At 36.9% G+C, this 18,815-nt stretch overlaps 1 protein-coding gene across 1 annotated transcript; it reads right to left on the bottom strand.

Annotated features, from left to right (window-relative positions):
- Positions 1-1,061: 1,061 nt before the first annotated feature.
- Positions 1,062-7,846, bottom strand: LOC119795946 (hydroperoxide isomerase ALOXE3-like). Its single transcript, XM_038304202.1, has 15 exons — positions 7,698-7,846; positions 7,189-7,351; positions 6,312-6,516; positions 5,364-5,445; positions 5,167-5,289; positions 4,972-5,075; positions 3,968-4,140; positions 3,710-3,853; positions 3,381-3,584; positions 3,209-3,295; positions 2,938-3,104; positions 2,214-2,335; positions 2,001-2,101; positions 1,661-1,831; positions 1,062-1,579 (listed from the first exon to the last, which is right to left on the bottom strand). Exons 2-15 carry the CDS (start codon positions 7,333-7,335, stop codon positions 1,400-1,402), a joined length of 2,010 nt encoding a protein of 669 aa, XP_038160130.1. The 5' UTR covers positions 7,336-7,351; positions 7,698-7,846; the 3' UTR covers positions 1,062-1,399.
- Positions 7,847-18,815: the final 10,969 nt, after the last annotated feature.

Raw genomic sequence — 18,815 nt, 5'->3', positions numbered from 1 at the left:
TATTCTGAGAGAGAGAGAGAAGGCGGAACTTAAGGCAGAACAACCAATGAGAGTTGAGTTAAACAGCGCAGCACAGTTCCATGCGTTGCTACATGAAAGGGACAGGAGAGACCAGGCAGAGGAGCTGCGAGAGGAAAAGAAGCCACTGCTGCAACAACTACTGCTGTAAATTATAAACATGTTGCTCACATCCAATTATTGGTCGGGACAATTAGGTCGGTTCAAAATTTTGGTAGGGACATGTCCCTATGGTCCCTATGCAAACCTACGCCCATGCATCCCATATCTTATTTCCCTAAAAGTATTGTATGTAATAAAAGAGCTGAAAAAACCTAATTGAAACTGCTAAGGGATCTTCTAATAGAACTTTAAATGAAAATCCTATATAAAAAAATAGATGCTGTCTTATTGTCCTTGCAAAATAAAAATTATAGTTGACAAAAATGTGTGATTCTCAAAAAATTCTTAAGTAGAGCTGTTTTTTTCAGTGTCATGTTGCCTCATTCTGTAATGCAAACGTGTTAAACTTTAGCCTTCAGATCAAGTTGGGGCCTAAACTGTATCACTACAGGTCCTTCCCACAATATTAGCATATTGTGATAAAGTTCAATATTTTCGATAATGTAATAAAACTTGAACATTCATATATTTTAGATTCATTGCACACTAACTGAAATATTTCAAGTCTTTTGTTGTCTTAATATGGTAGATTTTGGCATACAGCTCATGAAAAACCAAAATTCCTATCTCACAAAATTATCATATTATGAAAAAGGTCTAACTTAACCATCTGGTTCAACAAATTAACTCTAAAATCCTGCAAAAGATTCATGAGGCCTTTAAAACTCCTAGCCTGGTTCATCACTCAAAACCCCAATCATGGGTAAGGCTGCCGACCTGACTGCTGTCCAGAAGGCATTTGGATATAACTTAACCCCCACAACTTAATGGTGAAAAAAACTTTTAATCAAAATAAGACCTAAAAAAAAAAATGTTGAATTCATTGTTTCTATAAAGATTAGGTTGTTTGATGCTGTTTACTACAAGGACAAATTCTGGAATAGATTTTAAAATGTTTATTGAATATAGTTTATTTTAAGCATTCGTGGCTTAGGAAGTACTATAGAAAATACATGATTATACAAAGTTGTAAAGAAAAACAAATATGAAGCCTAACTGTGGTAATGCTCACTTGGCCTCTGCAAGCCTGGATTTGTATCTAGGTTTACAATAATCAAAAGCAACAAATAAAACATTTACTTTGGTGAAAAAACCCCGAATCATTTAAATTTACAATCATTGAAAACTAGAACACAACACACAGTACATAGTCATCTTAAAGAGCCTTGAGAACAGGAGAAGCCAGCAGAAAAACAGCAAGTATCTGCAGGCCTTGTTTCTAAATGGTTACACTGTTCTCTATCACCGCAGGGTTCAGATATGGGTACGGTACTTCAAGCTGAGCATTTCTAGCAGTAATTTCTTCTCCTAGGTAAGACAACTCAGCTTGAAAATCCTGAATCATCTCCTTAAGGGCCGGCTCTTGGAAATGCTCCTCTGGGTATGTACCCAAGGGGACCTGCAGTCAGAAGAGAGGCAATAAGTTAAATAGAGGAATATTCAAAGAGTTGTAATAACTCTAGTTTGTCTCTAAACTTACCACATCAGTGTAGTTGTCTGAAAGAATCCAAGTAGTTGACACGATATTTACCGTGTCTCCAATATTTGGGAGAGCATCCAGAATAGTCTGCATGCTGGATTGCCCCTTAGTGGATGGAGGTGGTTTACATAACATAAGGGAACCATTGGGCATCCAAGAGTTGTAGTCATACTAGAAAAAAGTTTTGTAAATATATATTTTCATCAATTACGCATAAAAAAACATAAGAAACAGTTGGGCTTCAACTTACTATTAAAAATGTTATTTATATGACTACAATCACAATGTTTCCTAAACCTTTCAATCATTTACAAGAACCCAAGTAAATACATGAACCCACCTGTCCACCATTAACAGCAGCATGCTGTACTGACACTCTAAAGACCACCATGGTGATAAACTTGACCACTTCATCCACAGTATTGAAGCGTGATGGAAAACCTATTGACACCAGAATAAAAAAAACAATAACAGAAACTTGATTTACTGTAGAAGTAATATTACAGTTATTATTTATAAGAACTCTATAAATGTTGGGATGTTCAATATTTACCTCCCTGCTTGTTTTGTAGGAAACCATGTGTGAATATCTCATTGATCCACTCTTGCAACTCTGTGTCTTTGCACACGATACTGTCTGAGGTGTAGTAGAACTCCACCACAGACCTCACAAAACTAGAGTGTGGAAAGAAAAAAAAAAATAACTCTGAGGAGCTTCACTGATGGTCAGTTCAGGCAGTGGTGGTGATGATGATCTCTTGACAGGACTGTCCAACATCAAGTCCCACAACAAATCTCTGCTTGATAAAAGCATGCAGCTAAAACGCCTCTTGTTAAAAGAAGTCCCAAAAGACTGTTTGGGGAACATTTCAGAAAAATAACGCTGCATGAAACCTTGAACACCACCCCCAAATCAACAAGTTATATGCTGTTGGATAGCTTTTACTGAGCAAGGCAGGGGTCTTTTTCAAAGTAATTTGTTTAACTCCAAGCAATTTCTCATGGAATCTACAAATACAGCTTTAGGAAAAGGATTTGTAGGAAATTGCTCACATGAGACCAAATCAGGGTTGGAGAATTGTTAAGATAAAGTCCTAATAAAATAAAATAAAGCTTGTCACTTCTATTTCATTTAAAGTCCAGATTGTGTGAATTTATATTTTATGTATTTGCAATACACTGTATACTGTTGTTACTGTCTTTATGTTTCTCTTAAACAACCAATTCTCAATTGTGGACATAGATATTTTTCCTTACAAAAAATTTTAATAGATTACCTGTTGATATGATTCCACAGCTTCATTGCATCATCTCTGTAGTAGAAGTTTGGAATAGATTCCAGTCCCCGTGCAGCGATGTTCTCTGGCAGACAGAGGGAGCTGTAGGTCATCCCAGACAGAAATCTACCCAAGAGCTCGTTCAAGCCCTCCACTCCAAGCGAAGTCTATTTGTCATAAAGTAAAACTCAGTTTGTCATAAAGTCAAACTCTTCATGCAGCCAAAACTAAATTGTAGTTTCAGAAATGCATGCATAATAGATTGCTATACCTTGCTCAAAGGCCCACCAGGTCCAAGAAGAGTTTTCCGGCCTACTATATTTATGTGCAGAGTGTAACGGAAGTGAGGGCTCAGCAGCTGTAGAGATTACATAAGAAAAATAAGAAAAAATCTCAAACTAAGAGGAGCATTGCTTCATCATTGTTATTGTGTCTGCTGATACCTTATAAAGAGGATGAATGGTTGGGAAGCAGCGGAGAGTAGCAACAGCAAAGACCTCTGCCAGGAAGTGAGTGTTCATGAGGTGATGGACCGTCTGATATTCAATTGCGTCTGAACATTTAAAGAACAACTTGGCCAGAAGCCAGTCTGATTCCAGGTCACTTGGCAGAAAGATGGGGTTCTGCTCAGAGGGCTGTTGGTGAAGCTGCATTGAAAAGGTTACGGAAAAGGTTTTTGTGAGACTAATAACAGAAACACATTGGACATAATGATCAATGAAATTCAACTAAAACAAAACGTTATTCTCTGTTTAATCTATGCTTGCAATACCTGGATTGCAATTGGAATCAGTTTCCCCTCAGGTGTCGCATAGAACAAGCACAAACCAGCGGTCACATACAGAGGATTTCCATCATTTATTCTGGCTGGTATTCCATCCATTATCTTCTGGTCACAGATGAATATGTTGCCTTTCTGCAAAAATTACAAAGGGTCATCTTGAAACCCAGCAAAAAATTTGAACATAGTGACAAAATGTTGTGGAAATGCATAAAGATAAATGTCAACAGATGAACAGTTTTTTCAAACCTCCATCTCCTTCTTCAGGGTGGTTCCAGTTGCCAGAAAAGGTCTAACCATCTCATCTGTCACTGGAAAATTTGGAGGAAGTTTGGTGCAGCGGCTGATCACATTGGGGTTTGTTGCATTTAAAAACTGGAATCCAAAGAAGTCATCTTCCTTCCAGTGCTCTGAAACATATTCTGCAAAAAGAATGGTTAAAAAAAAAAATAAAACATATCTTAAAGTATGCCATATATATATACACCGGTATATATATATATATATATATATATATATATATATATATATATATATATATATATATATATATATATATATATATATATATATATATATATATATATATATATATATATATTTATCATGGGAAGAGCAAGTATTTACGTCGGATTTTAAATAATGAGTATTTACCTTATTGCATGTACCCAAGTATTTAATACATCTTTAAACTAAGTTTGCGATTACAGATATCAGACACTTCCTTTGGAGGTATGCAAACATTGCAAATGGATTTTTGACCAGTACGCTATATAGATCTTCTCCATATCCTTCAGGTTTTTCAGCTCCCTCCAAAGATTTTGAAATCCATTCAGGTCAAGAGAGTGGCTAGGCTACTCCAGGACCTTAAGATACTTTTTACTGAGCAACTCTCTTAGTTGCTTTGGGTTTGTGCTAGAGGTCATTGGCATTGGGAAGAGGCTGGAGTTTGTTTCAACAATTATGCTAATAATGAGTGGAAAAAAGGAGGTAACAGGCATGCGAGAGCATGTATTTCAAAATGTATGGAGAGACATAACCGAAACCGCTGAGAATACCTAGAGGGTAATAGAGACTATAAGTGCTGGTGTTGTTCTCCATGTTAAATGTCCTTAGGCAATTTTTGTTCTTTGGGTGCAGCTGAAGTAAATATTTGAAATGCTTTGCTAAAGAAACGTAATTGAAAAAAACCCTACACCTGTTTTGGAATTTCTCCAAAACCATGTTCTTTAAGGTAAAATGGTGTCGTCTACCTGATAGGTTTGTTTTTTTGAACCAGAAGATCCTTTTCATGTCATCAAAGCTTTTCCATTTTTGAGACGATCCAACCAGTCCTTTAAATGTCAGTTCAAGCCCACTAGAACAGACAGGCACTTGTGTAAAACATTGCATACACATTATTATAAAAACACAAGAAAATAATGGTCATGCTGCAAGTTCTGGCTTACATCATCCTTTTTGTAGATTGTGCTTCTTCAGATCTGGACAAAGAGTAGCGAACTTCCGCAGGGAGTTCGGAGACATCTTTGAAGTTAATGGAGTGTGGCAACCTATCATCAGTAACCTCCCATCTAAGAGAGAAAAACTTTTCTTTATCTTTTTCTTTTAAGACATGTTCATACAAGCTTCTGTAATAGACACTTACTGGTATTCATTCTTTCTAAGTTCTAGTTCTTTGTTTCGGTGGTCAATCAGCAGGGAATGTTCCTCCTTGAAAGCTTTCATGCCTTTTAGGTACAGAAAAAATAAAATTTATTCATTATTGTTAGTAATAAATATTCTTACATATGAATAGATCGATAAATAAAAAATACTGTTTAATTTACCTCAAACTATATACTTTTCAAGAATTGACCACCAGGAGCTCCTCAGAAATTTCCAAGAACTTACCAGCTGCTATCCTAAAACTAGCCATTTCATTTCAAGAGACTAACAACATTTTCCAGGAACTAAGTCATTTTCCTGGACTGAAGGGTTATTATACCTATTCATAGGTTTTGGATAAGCTAGACACCACGACTTATGAGTAACTAACACTTAACGTATGTCAACGATCATAACTTACCTGTAACTTATGGTTAACATATGAGCATATACTGGCAAAATGACTCTACACATTTGTTGTATGTTGACTAAGCGTGCTAATTGTTTACACAAAATATACCCATAACTAATCCAACGTATGCCAGCATTTTTGCCAGATTCTTCGTACGTCAGGCATACGCTGGCTAAATCATCAAGATGTGACAGGGGCTTTAGCTGATTTAACACGGATTGAACTTAGCAGTAATAAAGCATATAAAATGTTGATTAGAACAGATTTCTTAAAAGAAATTTGGCACCAATTATGAGGGTCTCAACCAACCCACTCTGACATGTTGTCTATAGAAGTCAATATAATGCCATAAAAATCAAAGGCCAATGCCTACTGTACCCATACGGGGCTTTTAATACCAATCTGGTAAAATTCTGGACATTAAGGGAAATAAAAGTTTCCTGGAAAATAACCAGTAGTTTCTATTTAGGCTCCCAGAAAGTGGATTGTAAGCTCTATAAAGTAACATCTAAGTTTCAGAAAAGAGGAATTACAGACCTCTCCCTCCTCTGAGCTCCACATTTTCCCCACGGGAAATCCATCTATAACATGGGAAAACAATGTCCTCCCGTTCTGGAGTCGTCACTTCGATTTTGGAGCAGTACCACTCGTCTTCTGGGAAGATGAAAAAGCGATCTTTCTCCACCTTTAGTAAGAGAAGTTTCCCCAGGGTTGATGTAGTTTTTACAGTGTATGTCCCTGTCTGTGGATAAATGTAATAAAGGGGGGGGGGGGGGGGGATCAATACATTGTGTTAGTAGTTAAAGTATTACATTTATCGTGGGAGGAATGCATATTCAGCTTAAATGGTGTTGTAATTCAATTAACTTATGTTGAAAAGTTAAACTAAACCCAAAAGATATACAGCCTGTGTTTGGCAATATCAGCCGAAACCACAATTGAGCAACATTATGAATGATGTCATTCTATGTAATTTTCTTTTCCTTTATCACTATTGTCAAATTAAGTTTGATGATCTTAGAAATTTTGATAAGTTGTTTCTGACATCTGGTGTGAATTTCATTTTAAGAGGTTTGTTAAGAATACATCCTGAGAAAACCGTCTTTGTGATCAATATTTTACACACTATTCTTGCTCAACTATTAGGTTTTCTTTACTGAGCTAAAGCTACTATATAAATAAAAAACTGCAAGTGAGCATACACTGGAAAGAAACCTCTATTTTACAATAGTTCAATTCAAATCTGCAAGAATTATTAAGCTACATTACAGGTAAAAAAACAAAACAAACAAACAGCTAGATAGAATTAAAAGCATAAGAAAAAAACACCTTCTTCAACATCAGCTACACATTCCTGCAAACCTGATCAACCTGTCTGAAAATGGTATACAACCTTTAACACACTACAACTTACATTCCCAGTCGTAAAGTCCCTTCCATAATTGTCGAGTTTAACGCGTTCACTTTGCCCCTCTGCACCAAACAAGATAACGGAGACGTTGTCTATTGTCCCTGCATACTTCATATCACCCGTTGTCACTTTCAGCTTGTATTCTGCCATTGTTTCTTGGAGGAAACTGTCCAGAAGAAAAACAAAATCGTAAACTTCAATGATTTAAATAACAGGTGTCAACCTCCAGTCCTAGAGGGCTGGTATCCTGCACATTTTAGATGTGTCTCTGCTCTAACACACCTAAATTAAATAATAGAACTTAGCAGAACTTGACTGTAAGCTGAGGAATTAATCATTCCATTTGATTCAGGTGTGTTAAATAATGGATATATCTAAAGATTTCAAGTTACTGGCCCTCCTGGACTTAGTTTGACACCCCTGCTTTATATAATGTAGGCTATGTCTGGACGATTAATCTCCTTGCTGTTGGAAACCAAAAAGAATTAAGAAGTCCAAAGAAAAACACATACCTGTCTTTGTTGAACAGCAACAGCACAACCTCTTGTCTCCAGGCTCACTTCAAAATGTGCCTTTGCAACTTTGTCTTGGATACACCAAAAAAGGTGAAGGGGGTGTGCTCAAATTAAGGAGTAACATGTTTATCATGTTTAGGGAGGTTTGTTTGCTCTTTCTAGGGCTCTTTCTACTGATTAGGCAACAAACTGAGCAGTTTGTCTGTGTAGTTTTCAGTTTCACTGGTCAGTCTTTCATCTCTGTTGACAAGTTTTATTTCATTTCTTTGACCAGATTTTTCAACTCGATCCATTAAAGTCAAATTTGGTTGGGAAATGAAGAAATGGCTTCTTACTTTATTACTACCACATAAAAATTATCTTTGTTTGACCAAGCTTTTTTTTTATTATTTTCATTTTTTTTTTATCTAGGCAATGCTGAACAAGGAAAAACAAAAAAAATAAGAAATTGTCTATTTGAAATAGCATTTATTTATACACTACAAAAAAAATTAAAGGAACACTGTAATCAGAGTATAGCATCAAGTTAAACAAACTTCTGGGATATTGATTTGGTCAGGTAAGTAGCAGAGGGTGTTGTTAATGAGTTTCAGCTGCTTTGGTGTTAATTAAATTGACAGCAGGTGCACTAGAGGGGCAACAACAACACGACCATCAAAACCGGAATGGTTTTATAGGTGGAGGCCATACAAATTACTGAATAAAATTTTGAGTTGCTGCAATGAAATTTCAGCAGCGGCGTGGTTCGCTCCGCTCTGGCTTTGTGCTGCCCCTCGGGCTGCTGGGGGGGTTGCGCCGGCTGCGGTCTGCTGTTCTTGCGGTTTTGCGCCAGGCGGCTTTTCTGCTCTTGGGTTGATTCTGTGCGCGGTGTGTTGCGTTGCGCGCTGCTGGCGCCGGTCTTGGTGGGGTGGGGCTGCGCTTTTGGCCGGGGGGGCGTTTTGGGGCGGATGCCCGTGGGCCGCGGACGGGGCCGCCTGTGTGTTTTTCCTGGGTGGTGCGGTCGCGGTGGGTGTTGCGGCCGGTCGCCAGGGCTTGGTGCCGGGGGGCGGGGCGTGTTTCGGTGCTCTGTGGGGCTGGGGCGTTTCGGTCGGTGCCGTGGGGGTGCCGGTGTTCGGTGCCCGGCCCTACTTCAGGGTGGCCGGCTGCCGGCGGGGCCCGCGGACTCGTCCCCGCGGCTCCCGGCATGGCGGTGGCTGGGGGGCTTCTTCTTGGCTGTCTCTCCTCCTCCCTTGGTGGACTCAGTGCTCTGGGGGGTGTACCTCTGGCTCTCCACAACCACTATTGAGCATTTTTTTCTATGGTTAAAACTTTACATGCACAAGTTCACCCTCACAAACAACTACAGGTGCTAGGCTTCAGGTAGTTGGAGATTCACTTCCAAACAGAAATCCCACATTCATATCTTCAGGTAACACAGAGTAGCCTACACGTCAGACTTAATAATATTACTTTAGCGATACTTTCAAGGTGTTGCTTTATTGTATATCTCGTACCGTGTCTTTTGGTTGTGCTGTTCTTTTTTCATCTCGTTACAGCTGATGAAGCAGACTGAAAATGTTTTGTCATTGTCTCCTTTCTATCCCCTCTTTCTTTCATCTTTTGTCCTTTTTTTTCTTTTTCCTTTTTCTTCTTCTGTTTTTCTGCTCTACTTACATTGCAGTGTCCATATGAACTGTAAAACTCCCTGCATAATTATAATAAAGCAATTTATATGCATGAAACAAGTGGAGTAGTATGGCAATTGCCAAGACAATTATTCTTATTGCCACCTTGCCAGACAGGACACTGTTAAAAAAAAAAAAGAAAAAAAAAAGAAATTTCAGCAACATGGAGTAGCCTGTCGCATAATTTTTTCACTTTATTTTTTGGGGTGTCTTTGAATTCAGCCCACTGTAGGTTGATAATTTTCATTTCCATCAAATGATGTGGCATCGTTTTGTTCCTAACACATCATCCAGTCCATATCAGTATAAATAAACAGCATGATTTTTTTATTCCCTCATTGAGATCTGATGTGTTTTCAAAGTGTTCCTTTAATTTGTTTTTAGCAGTATATAATACATTAATAATGCATTAATAATAACAACAATAATAATAGTGTTAAAGAAAAATGATTATTTTTAGACTTTAATACAGTTAATCTTATGGCATGTGTAAAAGGTATGTTGTATACTCTCCTTTTCTCATATTTCTTATTTTGAACAAGTTTGTGAAGATAACCTTTCCTTGAACCAGATTACTAAATTTAAGTTTGTTCCTGAAAATTTATGGTGAGGCCCCCCGCATTCCACAAGCTGTCTGTGAAAGCTTATCTTGTGTTTTATGACCCTAAGAATTCTAGATGCCAGGACAAGCTTTCCGCCTTTTCTTGTTAAAACAAAGAAGCAAATGACCCCAGATGTTTGCAGTAAATAAGGGGAAGCCCTAGCAGTGTCAGAGATGGCGTTGGTTGGAGGACCGAGGGCCAGCCCCTTTTTGAATGGATTAGATACAAGAGGATAAAGCTTTCTAAATAGAAGAAAAAGATCAGATTTTGCTCTTGCAAACTCTCCAAAGATGTCTTGTACGTCTTTGCTTTCTTTCCTCCTATGTCAGGTAATGGAATGTATGTCTCTGTTGTTCTGCAGTTTCTGGTGTAGGTTTGTGCATTGTCTTATTTCTAAAGTGTATGCATTGTCTTATATTGGATTAAACTCTGTAATTCTGTGACGTCAACACGCAATGTTGGTTTTATTACCAAACGCAGCTCGCCGAGTGAACCTGGGGAAGGGAAGAATCAGAAGCCAATCTTTTTCCAAAGTTAACTATGTTAGAATATTTTCTTCCTTTACAATTGGGGGCTCGTGCCGGTTCTGGAATCTCGGCGCGCGGCTGTTTGGTCCTGATTGATCCGTTTCGGCCCGACGCTTCGGTGTGGTAAGACAGTATTTGATTATTTTTCAGTTGTCTGAAGCGCCGTGTGGTCGGACCGGGGCTGATTTGCTGTGTGCGGCCTCACAGAATTCAGATGCTGAAGAGGTAGATAAAATCCCTTCTAAAAGAGTCAGTTGTTTAAGGATTTGAATAAATACACATTACAGGGAACTGTGGCTAGTTCAAACAGAGCCTTTACGTTAACTCTGACTTAAGCTGGGTTTTTTAAAAGAAGGTTTTATTGATTGATTAATTAATTAATTGATTAATTAATAAAGATTAATTTATTCTTTTTACCCTGAGGAGCAATGCCTGGGCCTCTAGAAAAAGTATTTTGGAAATTTGTGTATTGGTTAGTTTTGGCTTGTATCAGCCGGAGATTTCGACTCATCTCCAGTGGACTTATAATTATTTGGGTTAATTGGATCGAGTTGTATCACTCATGGAAAAGTACTAATAGCAGGTTAATTGGACCGAGTTGTATCACTCGTGGAAAATAAAGGACTAATAGCAGGTTGGATCACCTTTCTTTGGCACCCTTAAGCGGGTTGCTTATAGTATAAAGGACTAAAATAAATTATTTGATTTAATACGGGTTCAATCGCTCTCCCCAGCTGAAAAAGAAAAAACCTTTTGTCACTGGGCGGATTGAGTGATCGAATAAACTAAATTGAGGCTTATTTTCGCCTCGAGCTTGACCCAGCTCTGAAGTGTAGGACTGAGAAGTTGAAATGAGAATAAAAGGGATTTGTAAAATTGAAATTGGACAATTAAAAGATGCGTCATACATTCTTTTAGCCGGCTCCTGACGTTTTCTTTTCTTTTTTTCTGTCTTTTCTTGACTGAACTACAACGTTGTCTGTGTTTCTGTGTTTTGTATGTTTCTTAGTGTTTGTGGCTGTGTGTCTGTCTTCCCCCGTTATACTGTAGCCTATGTCCCACCACATGCTGCTGTCTATTCGTCTGTCTGTGTCTGAATTGTGCTGAGATTGTGCGGAAGTGATTTGTGTTTCAAGATTGTGTTCTGAAATATTGTTAAATATTTTTGCTGGATGTTGTATTACTAACTTTCTGTTAAAATGTGCTTCTGTGGGACAGAGGTTTGGTCCCCCGGTTTTGGATGCAAGTTTTGTTTCCAGGGGGGGAAAGTTTGGCCCCCCTTATTTGCATTTTGGGGGGGCTTCGTTCTTTTGCTTTTTCCGCTCACGTTTTCGGGAAATTCCCTTGGATTTTGGTGGAATTGTTTAGGACTGGGGTTTTGTGTTGAAATAAAAAAGAAACAAAATTTAACGGGTTTTACAGAGGTTTTTACTTTCTCAGCGGGTGAAATGGGGTTTTGCATCAGTTCCAGGTTTTGGAGCAGGGGAAAGTTTAAAATTGTTTATTGAAATATGAAAATTGAAATAAAATTAAATTTTGGGTTTCCGGGAAGGGGGGGAAACCCCCTTTCATTTTTTGGGGAACAGGGAACATTGGATTTTTTTCCCTGCAAAACAGTGTTTTTTTCACTTTTAAATGTGGGACAGGGGGTTGAAAACGCTAATGAAGGGACTTTGTTTCTTGTGGGGGACGATTTTTTCGTGTGCGCCCTTTCCCCATATTAAATGCCACATAAACGGTTTTTGGGGTTTTTCCTACGGGGGGGTATAGGTGCCTTTAATAACAGTGGGCTATCATGAAATAGGGTTTTGGGGTTTTAAAATTTTGGGGTTTTTTAAAAAGGTTCATCAAAACTGAAAAATATTAGAACTTTTGGGAAAAAAAAATTTTGTCTTTTTTTATTTTTTTCCCCCCCAGGGGGGTTTTTATAATATTTGTGTTTAAAGACTTTTACAGGATAAATTTTGGTTTGAAATCTGGAGGTAACACTCCTGTTCTTTTTTAAAATTGGGGGGGTTGATGAGTGTTTGAGTGTAAATTTTGAGATTGAATGTGTGGGTTTTTTTGGCCCTTTTGATGGGTTTTAGGATGCTTATGTAAATAGGGACTCATTTTTGTGTGTGGTGTGATATTTTTCTTTTTTTTAAACTTTTTTGGGTAAAATAAAGGTTTTGTTTAAAAATATGTTTTTTTTACTGTTTTAAAGGGACAATTTTAAGGAAAAAAAAGAAGATTTTAATTTTGGGTGTCACAATCGGGGTTAAAGCTGAATTTCTGCTTGTGCAGGAAAAATTTTTAATATGAAACGAGAATTCAGTTTGGGTTTAAAAAGCAGATAGATTATTTAAATGGGAAAAATTGTGTTATCCACTTTGATAAAAAAAATAAAAAAACAAAAATCCTAAATTCTAACTGAAAAAACCCTTGGTTTATATTTCATAGGGGTTTTGATTGATTGGACAGGGAATTGAAATTTTGAAAATGGGGGAAATAGTTTTCCCATTTTTTTTTTTACCTCAAAAATTGTTTTTTTTTTGGGGGGAAATAAAAAAAAAAACACAGGGGGATGTTTTAAAGATAAGGGACATTACAGGTGGAACTTTAAAAATTTTAATAATCTCAGTCTAGTTTGAATACTAGTTGGAAGATTTGGAGAAAAAGGGTTTGGGAACCCATTTATGATATTTGGTTTTTCAGCAAATTATTATATAAAAGTGACTTTGATTCCAAATTGTTTTCAAAATGGTTTAAATTTTTTTATATAAAAAAGGGGGAAAAAGCGAAATAGACCCTAAAACCTGGGGAAATTCTTTTGGGTTGGTTTTAAAGGAAAAAATTGTTAATAAATAATTTTTATTTTTTCGATTCCAAAAAGTGAATTATGGAATTTTTTTTAATTTTAGAGTATATGGCCCTTTCTGCTTTACTACAATTTTGGGTTTTGTGATAAGAAGTTCTACTTTAAAATTTGATTTGATCTTTTCAAAATTTAAAGGTTTCAAATAAATCTATGCCAAAGTTATTTACATTTAAAATTGTTGATAGATTTTTGGGTTCCCCTGTGACTTTGATTAAATACAGTTGGGTTTTAAATTGTTAATTTTGAGGGAAAAAATTTTGGGTTTTTTTAAATGGGTAAGAAATTCAGATAAAAATTTTAAAGGAAATTTTTAAATTTTAAAATAGGGGCTTTGTCTTGAAAAGGTTTGGGCCCAAAGAAAAAGGATGTTTTTGGGATTTTGTAGAACAATATGAAATTATTTTATTTTACAAAGTGCAATTTTAATCCCCAATTTTTTTGGGTTTAGTACTAGGACATTTTTGTTTATTTAATTCTTTAATGACTTTTTGTGAGGGTTGTGATTTTTGAATTTGTAGTTGATGTTGGGAAAGCCGGAAGTGAATGTCAAACGGGTATTTTCGTTTATTTATTTTGAACCGTAAGTGGGCCTTATTTTCTTAAAAACTGGGACATCCGAAAGTTTGGGCTATTTTCCCCCCCAAAAAAAATTTCCCAACATTAAAAATTTTTTTTAAAAAAATTCCCCCCCCCTTTCCCCCCTTTTCTTTAACCCCCCCAAAAAAAAAATCTTACCCCCCCCAACCCCCCAATAAAAATTTTTTTTAAAAAAAAAATAAACAAAAAAATTTCCCCCAAAATAATTTTCCCTTTTTTTTAAAAAATTACCCCTTTTTCTTAAAATTTTTTTTCCCAATTCCCCTCCTTTCTACCCCCTTAAACAATCCCCCCCAAAATCTTTTAATCAAATTCCCCCCCAAAATTAATTTAAATCCCTTTTATTAAACCCCTTTACCCTTTTTCTAACAAAACCCTATTCTACCCCCCTTCCTATTTTTCACTTTTTATAAACCCAAATTTATTCCAATCCTAATCAAATTTCCCCCCCAACCCCTTTCCTTTTTAAATTTTTTTTCCCTTAATCTTAAAACAAATAATCCCCCCGGGTTTTGTGGGATCATGGATTATCACAGTTTTTTAGTCGGGGGCCCCAAAACCCCCATAACAAACCCAAAGGGTTTATAAATAGATGGAAAATGGTTGTGGTATCTAAGTTTCCTTCCCCTCTTAAACCCCCCCTGTTCCAAAATTATTAAACCTTAAACCCGATTTTCCCCCCACTTTCCCCAATTTTCCCCGTTTTTCCCGACCCCCCTTTTAACCGAAATACATTTTGGGCCTGGCAAGCCCCACGGGGTTTGTTGTGTGCCCCCCTTTTATTGGTTCTCACCCCGGAAAACATTGAACCCCCCAAAAAACCCCCCCTTTGGGGTTTAGGGGGATTGCCTTGGTGCGCTTAACCGAAATTTTTTGGGTGGCCATTCCCCCAACTTTAAGCGGTAAAATGGGTTAAAAATGAAAAGCTTTTCCCAATTTTTTATTTTGTATTAAAATTTTTCTTTTTATTTTAAGATTTTCCCCGAGGGCCTTTTTTTTTTTCCTTTAAATGTTTGGAAAACCCCTTGTGTAAAATTCAGGGTTGAAAAACCCCCATCCCCTTCCCCAATTTTCCTTGTTAGGGGGGTGTAACCCCAACTTTTCCCCCTCCCCCTCTCCATTATTCCCCCTTGTTTTGTCCCCCCCACCCCCAAAGGTAATTTTTGTTTTTTTTTTTTTGGTGGTGGGCGGGAAAAACAAAATTTTAAAAATTTTTTTAAACATGGAAATTTGAAAATTTGGGGGTTGTTATTTTAAAAGGGAAGGGGGGGTCTAAATTTTTTATTTGCATTGACCGGGCCTCATTTTAAAAAATAAAAAAAAAAGGTTTTTGAAAAAAGGTGTTAAAGTGGTGGTGTTAAAGATTTATTACGGGGAAAAGGGGAACCGTTTTGTGTTTTTAAAATTTTCAAATTTTTTTGCTTGAGGTGTGAGATTGTAACCCGCATCGGGACCCGTGTTTTGGGGGTTTTTAAATTTTTTCCCACCTGTGACTGAGGCTTAAAATTTTTTTGGTGGATAGCGGGATTTCCCCCCTTCCCCCCCCCCCATTGAAGGTTTGGTTTGGGTTTTTTATTGTATTTAATTTACAGAAAATTTGTTTGTTATAGAAACAGGGGGGAATGAAAAGGGAAAATTGGGTCTGGGTAGGCAAAAATTTTAGGTTTGGTCCCCTGCATTTTCTTTTCCCGGGAAAAAGGTGGGGTTTTGGAAATTTTAATCAATAAAAAGGGGGGTTTTGGGTTATTACCCTTTAAAGAAGGGGTAAAATTTGGATATTTAAAAAGTTTAAATTTTTTTTTTGTTTTTACAAATTTTTGCCTCCAAAAAAATTTTTCCCAAATTTAAATTTTCATAAAAAATTTTTTTTTCTTAAAAATAGGAAAGGTGATCCAATAGGGGGGTTGGGGTTTTTTTCTCTATTTTTATTTGTTTTTTAAAATTTAAGGTTTAACTAAGGGCATCCAGGAAGGTCTAAACTAAAGATTTACATCCCTTTAATAAATTTAGCTGTATTGAATCTCTCTCCAAAATGAAAAAGGGATTGATAAAGGGGGAAAAAATTTTAAAAAAGGGGAATAAATTTTCAAATTTAAAAATTTTTAAATAGGTTTTCAAAGAAAAAATGGAAACAAAGGGTTTTAAAAAAGGGTTTTAAATTTTGGGATTTTAAAAAAAGGGTTGGGGAAAAAATTTGGTAAATTTTTTGTTAATTTAGTGACTAATGTTTAAAACAGGCTGATCATTCTTTAAGGGTTTTTAAAAAAAAAGAAAAAATGATGATTGAAATTTTTAAAAATTTGGGCTAAATTGGAAAATTTTCAAAATTTAAAAGTTTTGGAAAAGGGTTCCCAAAAAAACAGTTAAGTTTTGGGTTTAACTTTATAGGAAACTTTTCATTTCTCATGGGAGGCCCTTTATAAAAAAGGAGGGTCAAAGGATTGATAAAATTTCAACTCCCCAAAATAGCCAGATTTATAATACAAAAAAGGAAAAACAGTGAAGTGTCATAAAATGTAGGTTCAAAACATTAACCCCAAAAAAAAAGGGTTCTCTCCCTATGGAAATCCAGGGGAAAGGGCGGATGTTTCCCAAGGGCCCGCTCCCGCATTCCCGGATGGAAAAATAAGCTTGCCATTTATCTCTTTAAAAATTTTTCAATGAGTTACAGGTCCTGGCAGCAGGAAAATTTTCAAAATACCGACGTCACAGGAAAATCCAGGCTCGGGATCATTTTGGGGAACGATGGGGGGCGCTGTGGTAAAAAAAAAGTGGGCTGAACCCCGCTTGCCAGACCATACCCAGTCGTGGAGAGTACATCTCAGGCTGCCGTTTTACAAGAGAGGGAAAGGGGACACGTGGTTCCTTTTGGGTCAGTGCAAAATTTAGCTGGGAGCCACGGGGCAAAGTGCAGGGCATTCCCGGGGAATCCCACCCGTTCAACCCGCGGGTTTGAGGGGGTGTCTGAGGGCCCCTACAGCGCGGAGGAGGATCTGCAAATTTGGGAGGGAAATCTGCCCAAAAAACCCCTTCATTACCCCGAATTTTCAGGCTTTAAAGGGCCCGACAGGGGCCCAAAAATCCCGTTCGGTGTCCTTCCATTGAGGGAAAAAGGAAAAATTTCACCCTCTCCCTTTAAATCATTTTTTTAAATTGGCCTTTTTACTCCAATTTTCAGTGAGCAACGGACCCCTCAGGTGGAAAAAAAATGAGGTTTTTCAACCCCAGGGGGGAAAACGTGAAGGAACCCGTACAAGATATCATTAACTTATCTTCTTTTTATTTCGTGTTTTCGTTTTTGCGAATCCCTTTAAGAAATTCGTTTCTTTTTGGCCCTATTTTTGGGTCGTTTTCCCGACGAAGAATTCATATTTTATTTTTGAAAGAAAAGAAGGAGCATAAAAGACGAACTCTAAATTCTTATTATTTATTGTTTAAAAAAAAAAAAAACTATTTTGTAAAATTTTTTGTGTTTATGCTTTTTTTGTAAACTTTTTTTGGGTTTTTGTGGTTTTCCCCGATGGGGGGTTTTTTTTTTTATTGACAAATTGTAGGGTTTTTTTGGTGAATATTTTCTTTTAAGTCTGCTGAGCAATTTTTTGTAATTTTTAGAAATCTTACTTTTAATTTTTTATTTTTTTTTTCAATTATTTTGGGGGTTTATATTCCCTTTTTGTGTTTGCTTCTCTTTAGAAACCCGAGTTTTTTAAATTTTTTTTAATTTTTTTGATAAGTGAAAAAGTATTTTTTGTTTTTGTTTTTAAATGGTTAAATTTTTTTTGGTTTATCAGGTGGTATTTTAAAAATTTTTGGACAGCGCAAGAATTTCATTTGATAAGTTTTGATTATGGGGTTTGTTTTAGCACATGGCCCGGCAGGGGACCTAGGAGGTGGTAATTAAAAAAGGGGGGCTGTTATAAAATTGGGCTAAAGTTTTAGGTTTTTTTTGTTTCCCAAATAATTTTTTGGTTCCCCTATTAGAAGGCTTTAATTTCTTTTATCTGTGAGGTCTGTATGTCTCAGACCCCAAAAAGGGGGGGGCCGTTAAAGGGGAAAAAGATTATTTTTTGACTTTAATAAAAGGTTTAAAACTTAAGGCATGTGTAAAAAAGGGATGTTGTATACTCTCCTTTTTTAAAATTTTTTTATTTTGGGAACCCCGTTTGTTTAAGAAACCCCCTTTTTTGAACCAGATTACTAAATTTAAGTTTGTTCCTGAAAAATTTTTGGGGAGGCCCCCCCCCATTTTCCCCAAGCTGTCTGTAAAGCCTTTTTTTTGTGTTTTATGACTCCCAAAAATTCTAGATGCCAGGAAAAGCTTTCCCCCCTTTTCTTGTTAAAAAAAAGAAGCAAATGGGGCCCCCAAGGGGTTTTTTTGCAGTTTAAATAAGGGGGGAAACCCCAGCAGTGCAGCGGGTGGGGGTTTGGGGGGGAGGAAAACCCAGGGCCCGCCCTTTTTGAATGGATTGAAAAAGGATAAAGCTTTCTAAATAGAAGAAAAAGATCAGATTTGCCCTTGCAACTCTCCAAAGATGTCTCTGTACTCTTTGCTTTCTTTCCTCCTATGTCAGGTAATGGAATGTATGTCTCTGTTGTTCTGCAGTTTCTGGTGTAGGTTTGTGCATTGTCTTATTTCTAAAGTGTATGCATTGTCTTATATTGGATTAAACTCTGTAATTCTGTGACGTCAACACGCAATGTTGGTTTTATTACCAAACGCAGCTCGCCGAGTGGACCTGGGGAGGGAAGAATCAGAAGCCAATCTTTTTCCAAAGTTAACTATGTTAGAATATTTTCTTCCTTTACAATAGCGAGCGCCTCTCAGAACAACAAAAAAACATAAATAAACAACATCACACAATGTA

The sequence above is a fragment of the Cyprinodon tularosa genome, unplaced genomic scaffold, assembly GCF_016077235.1.
Source record: "Cyprinodon tularosa strain WSP-4 unplaced genomic scaffold, ASM1607723v1 ctg528, whole genome shotgun sequence".
Taxonomy (NCBI): Eukaryota; Metazoa; Chordata; class Actinopteri; order Cyprinodontiformes; family Cyprinodontidae; genus Cyprinodon; species Cyprinodon tularosa.
This window is presented reverse-complemented; position numbering and strand designations above follow the sequence as displayed.

What these genes read in the sequence shown, in the direction of transcription:
- LOC119795946 (XM_038304202.1), bottom strand. Translation starts at nt 7,335, where the DNA reads ATGGCAGAATACAAGCTGAAAGTGACAACGGGTGATATGAAGTATGCA. An exon ending in CTTAGAAAGAATGAATACCA is followed by an intron (nt 5,290 to 5,363) that starts GTAAGTGTCTAT and finishes TTTCTCTCTTAG; the next exon opens with ATGGGAGGTTACTGATGATA. An exon ending in CTGGTGGGCCTTTGAGCAAG is followed by an intron (nt 3,105 to 3,208) that starts GTATAGCAATCT and finishes TATGACAAATAG; the next exon opens with ACTTCGCTTGGAGTGGAGGG.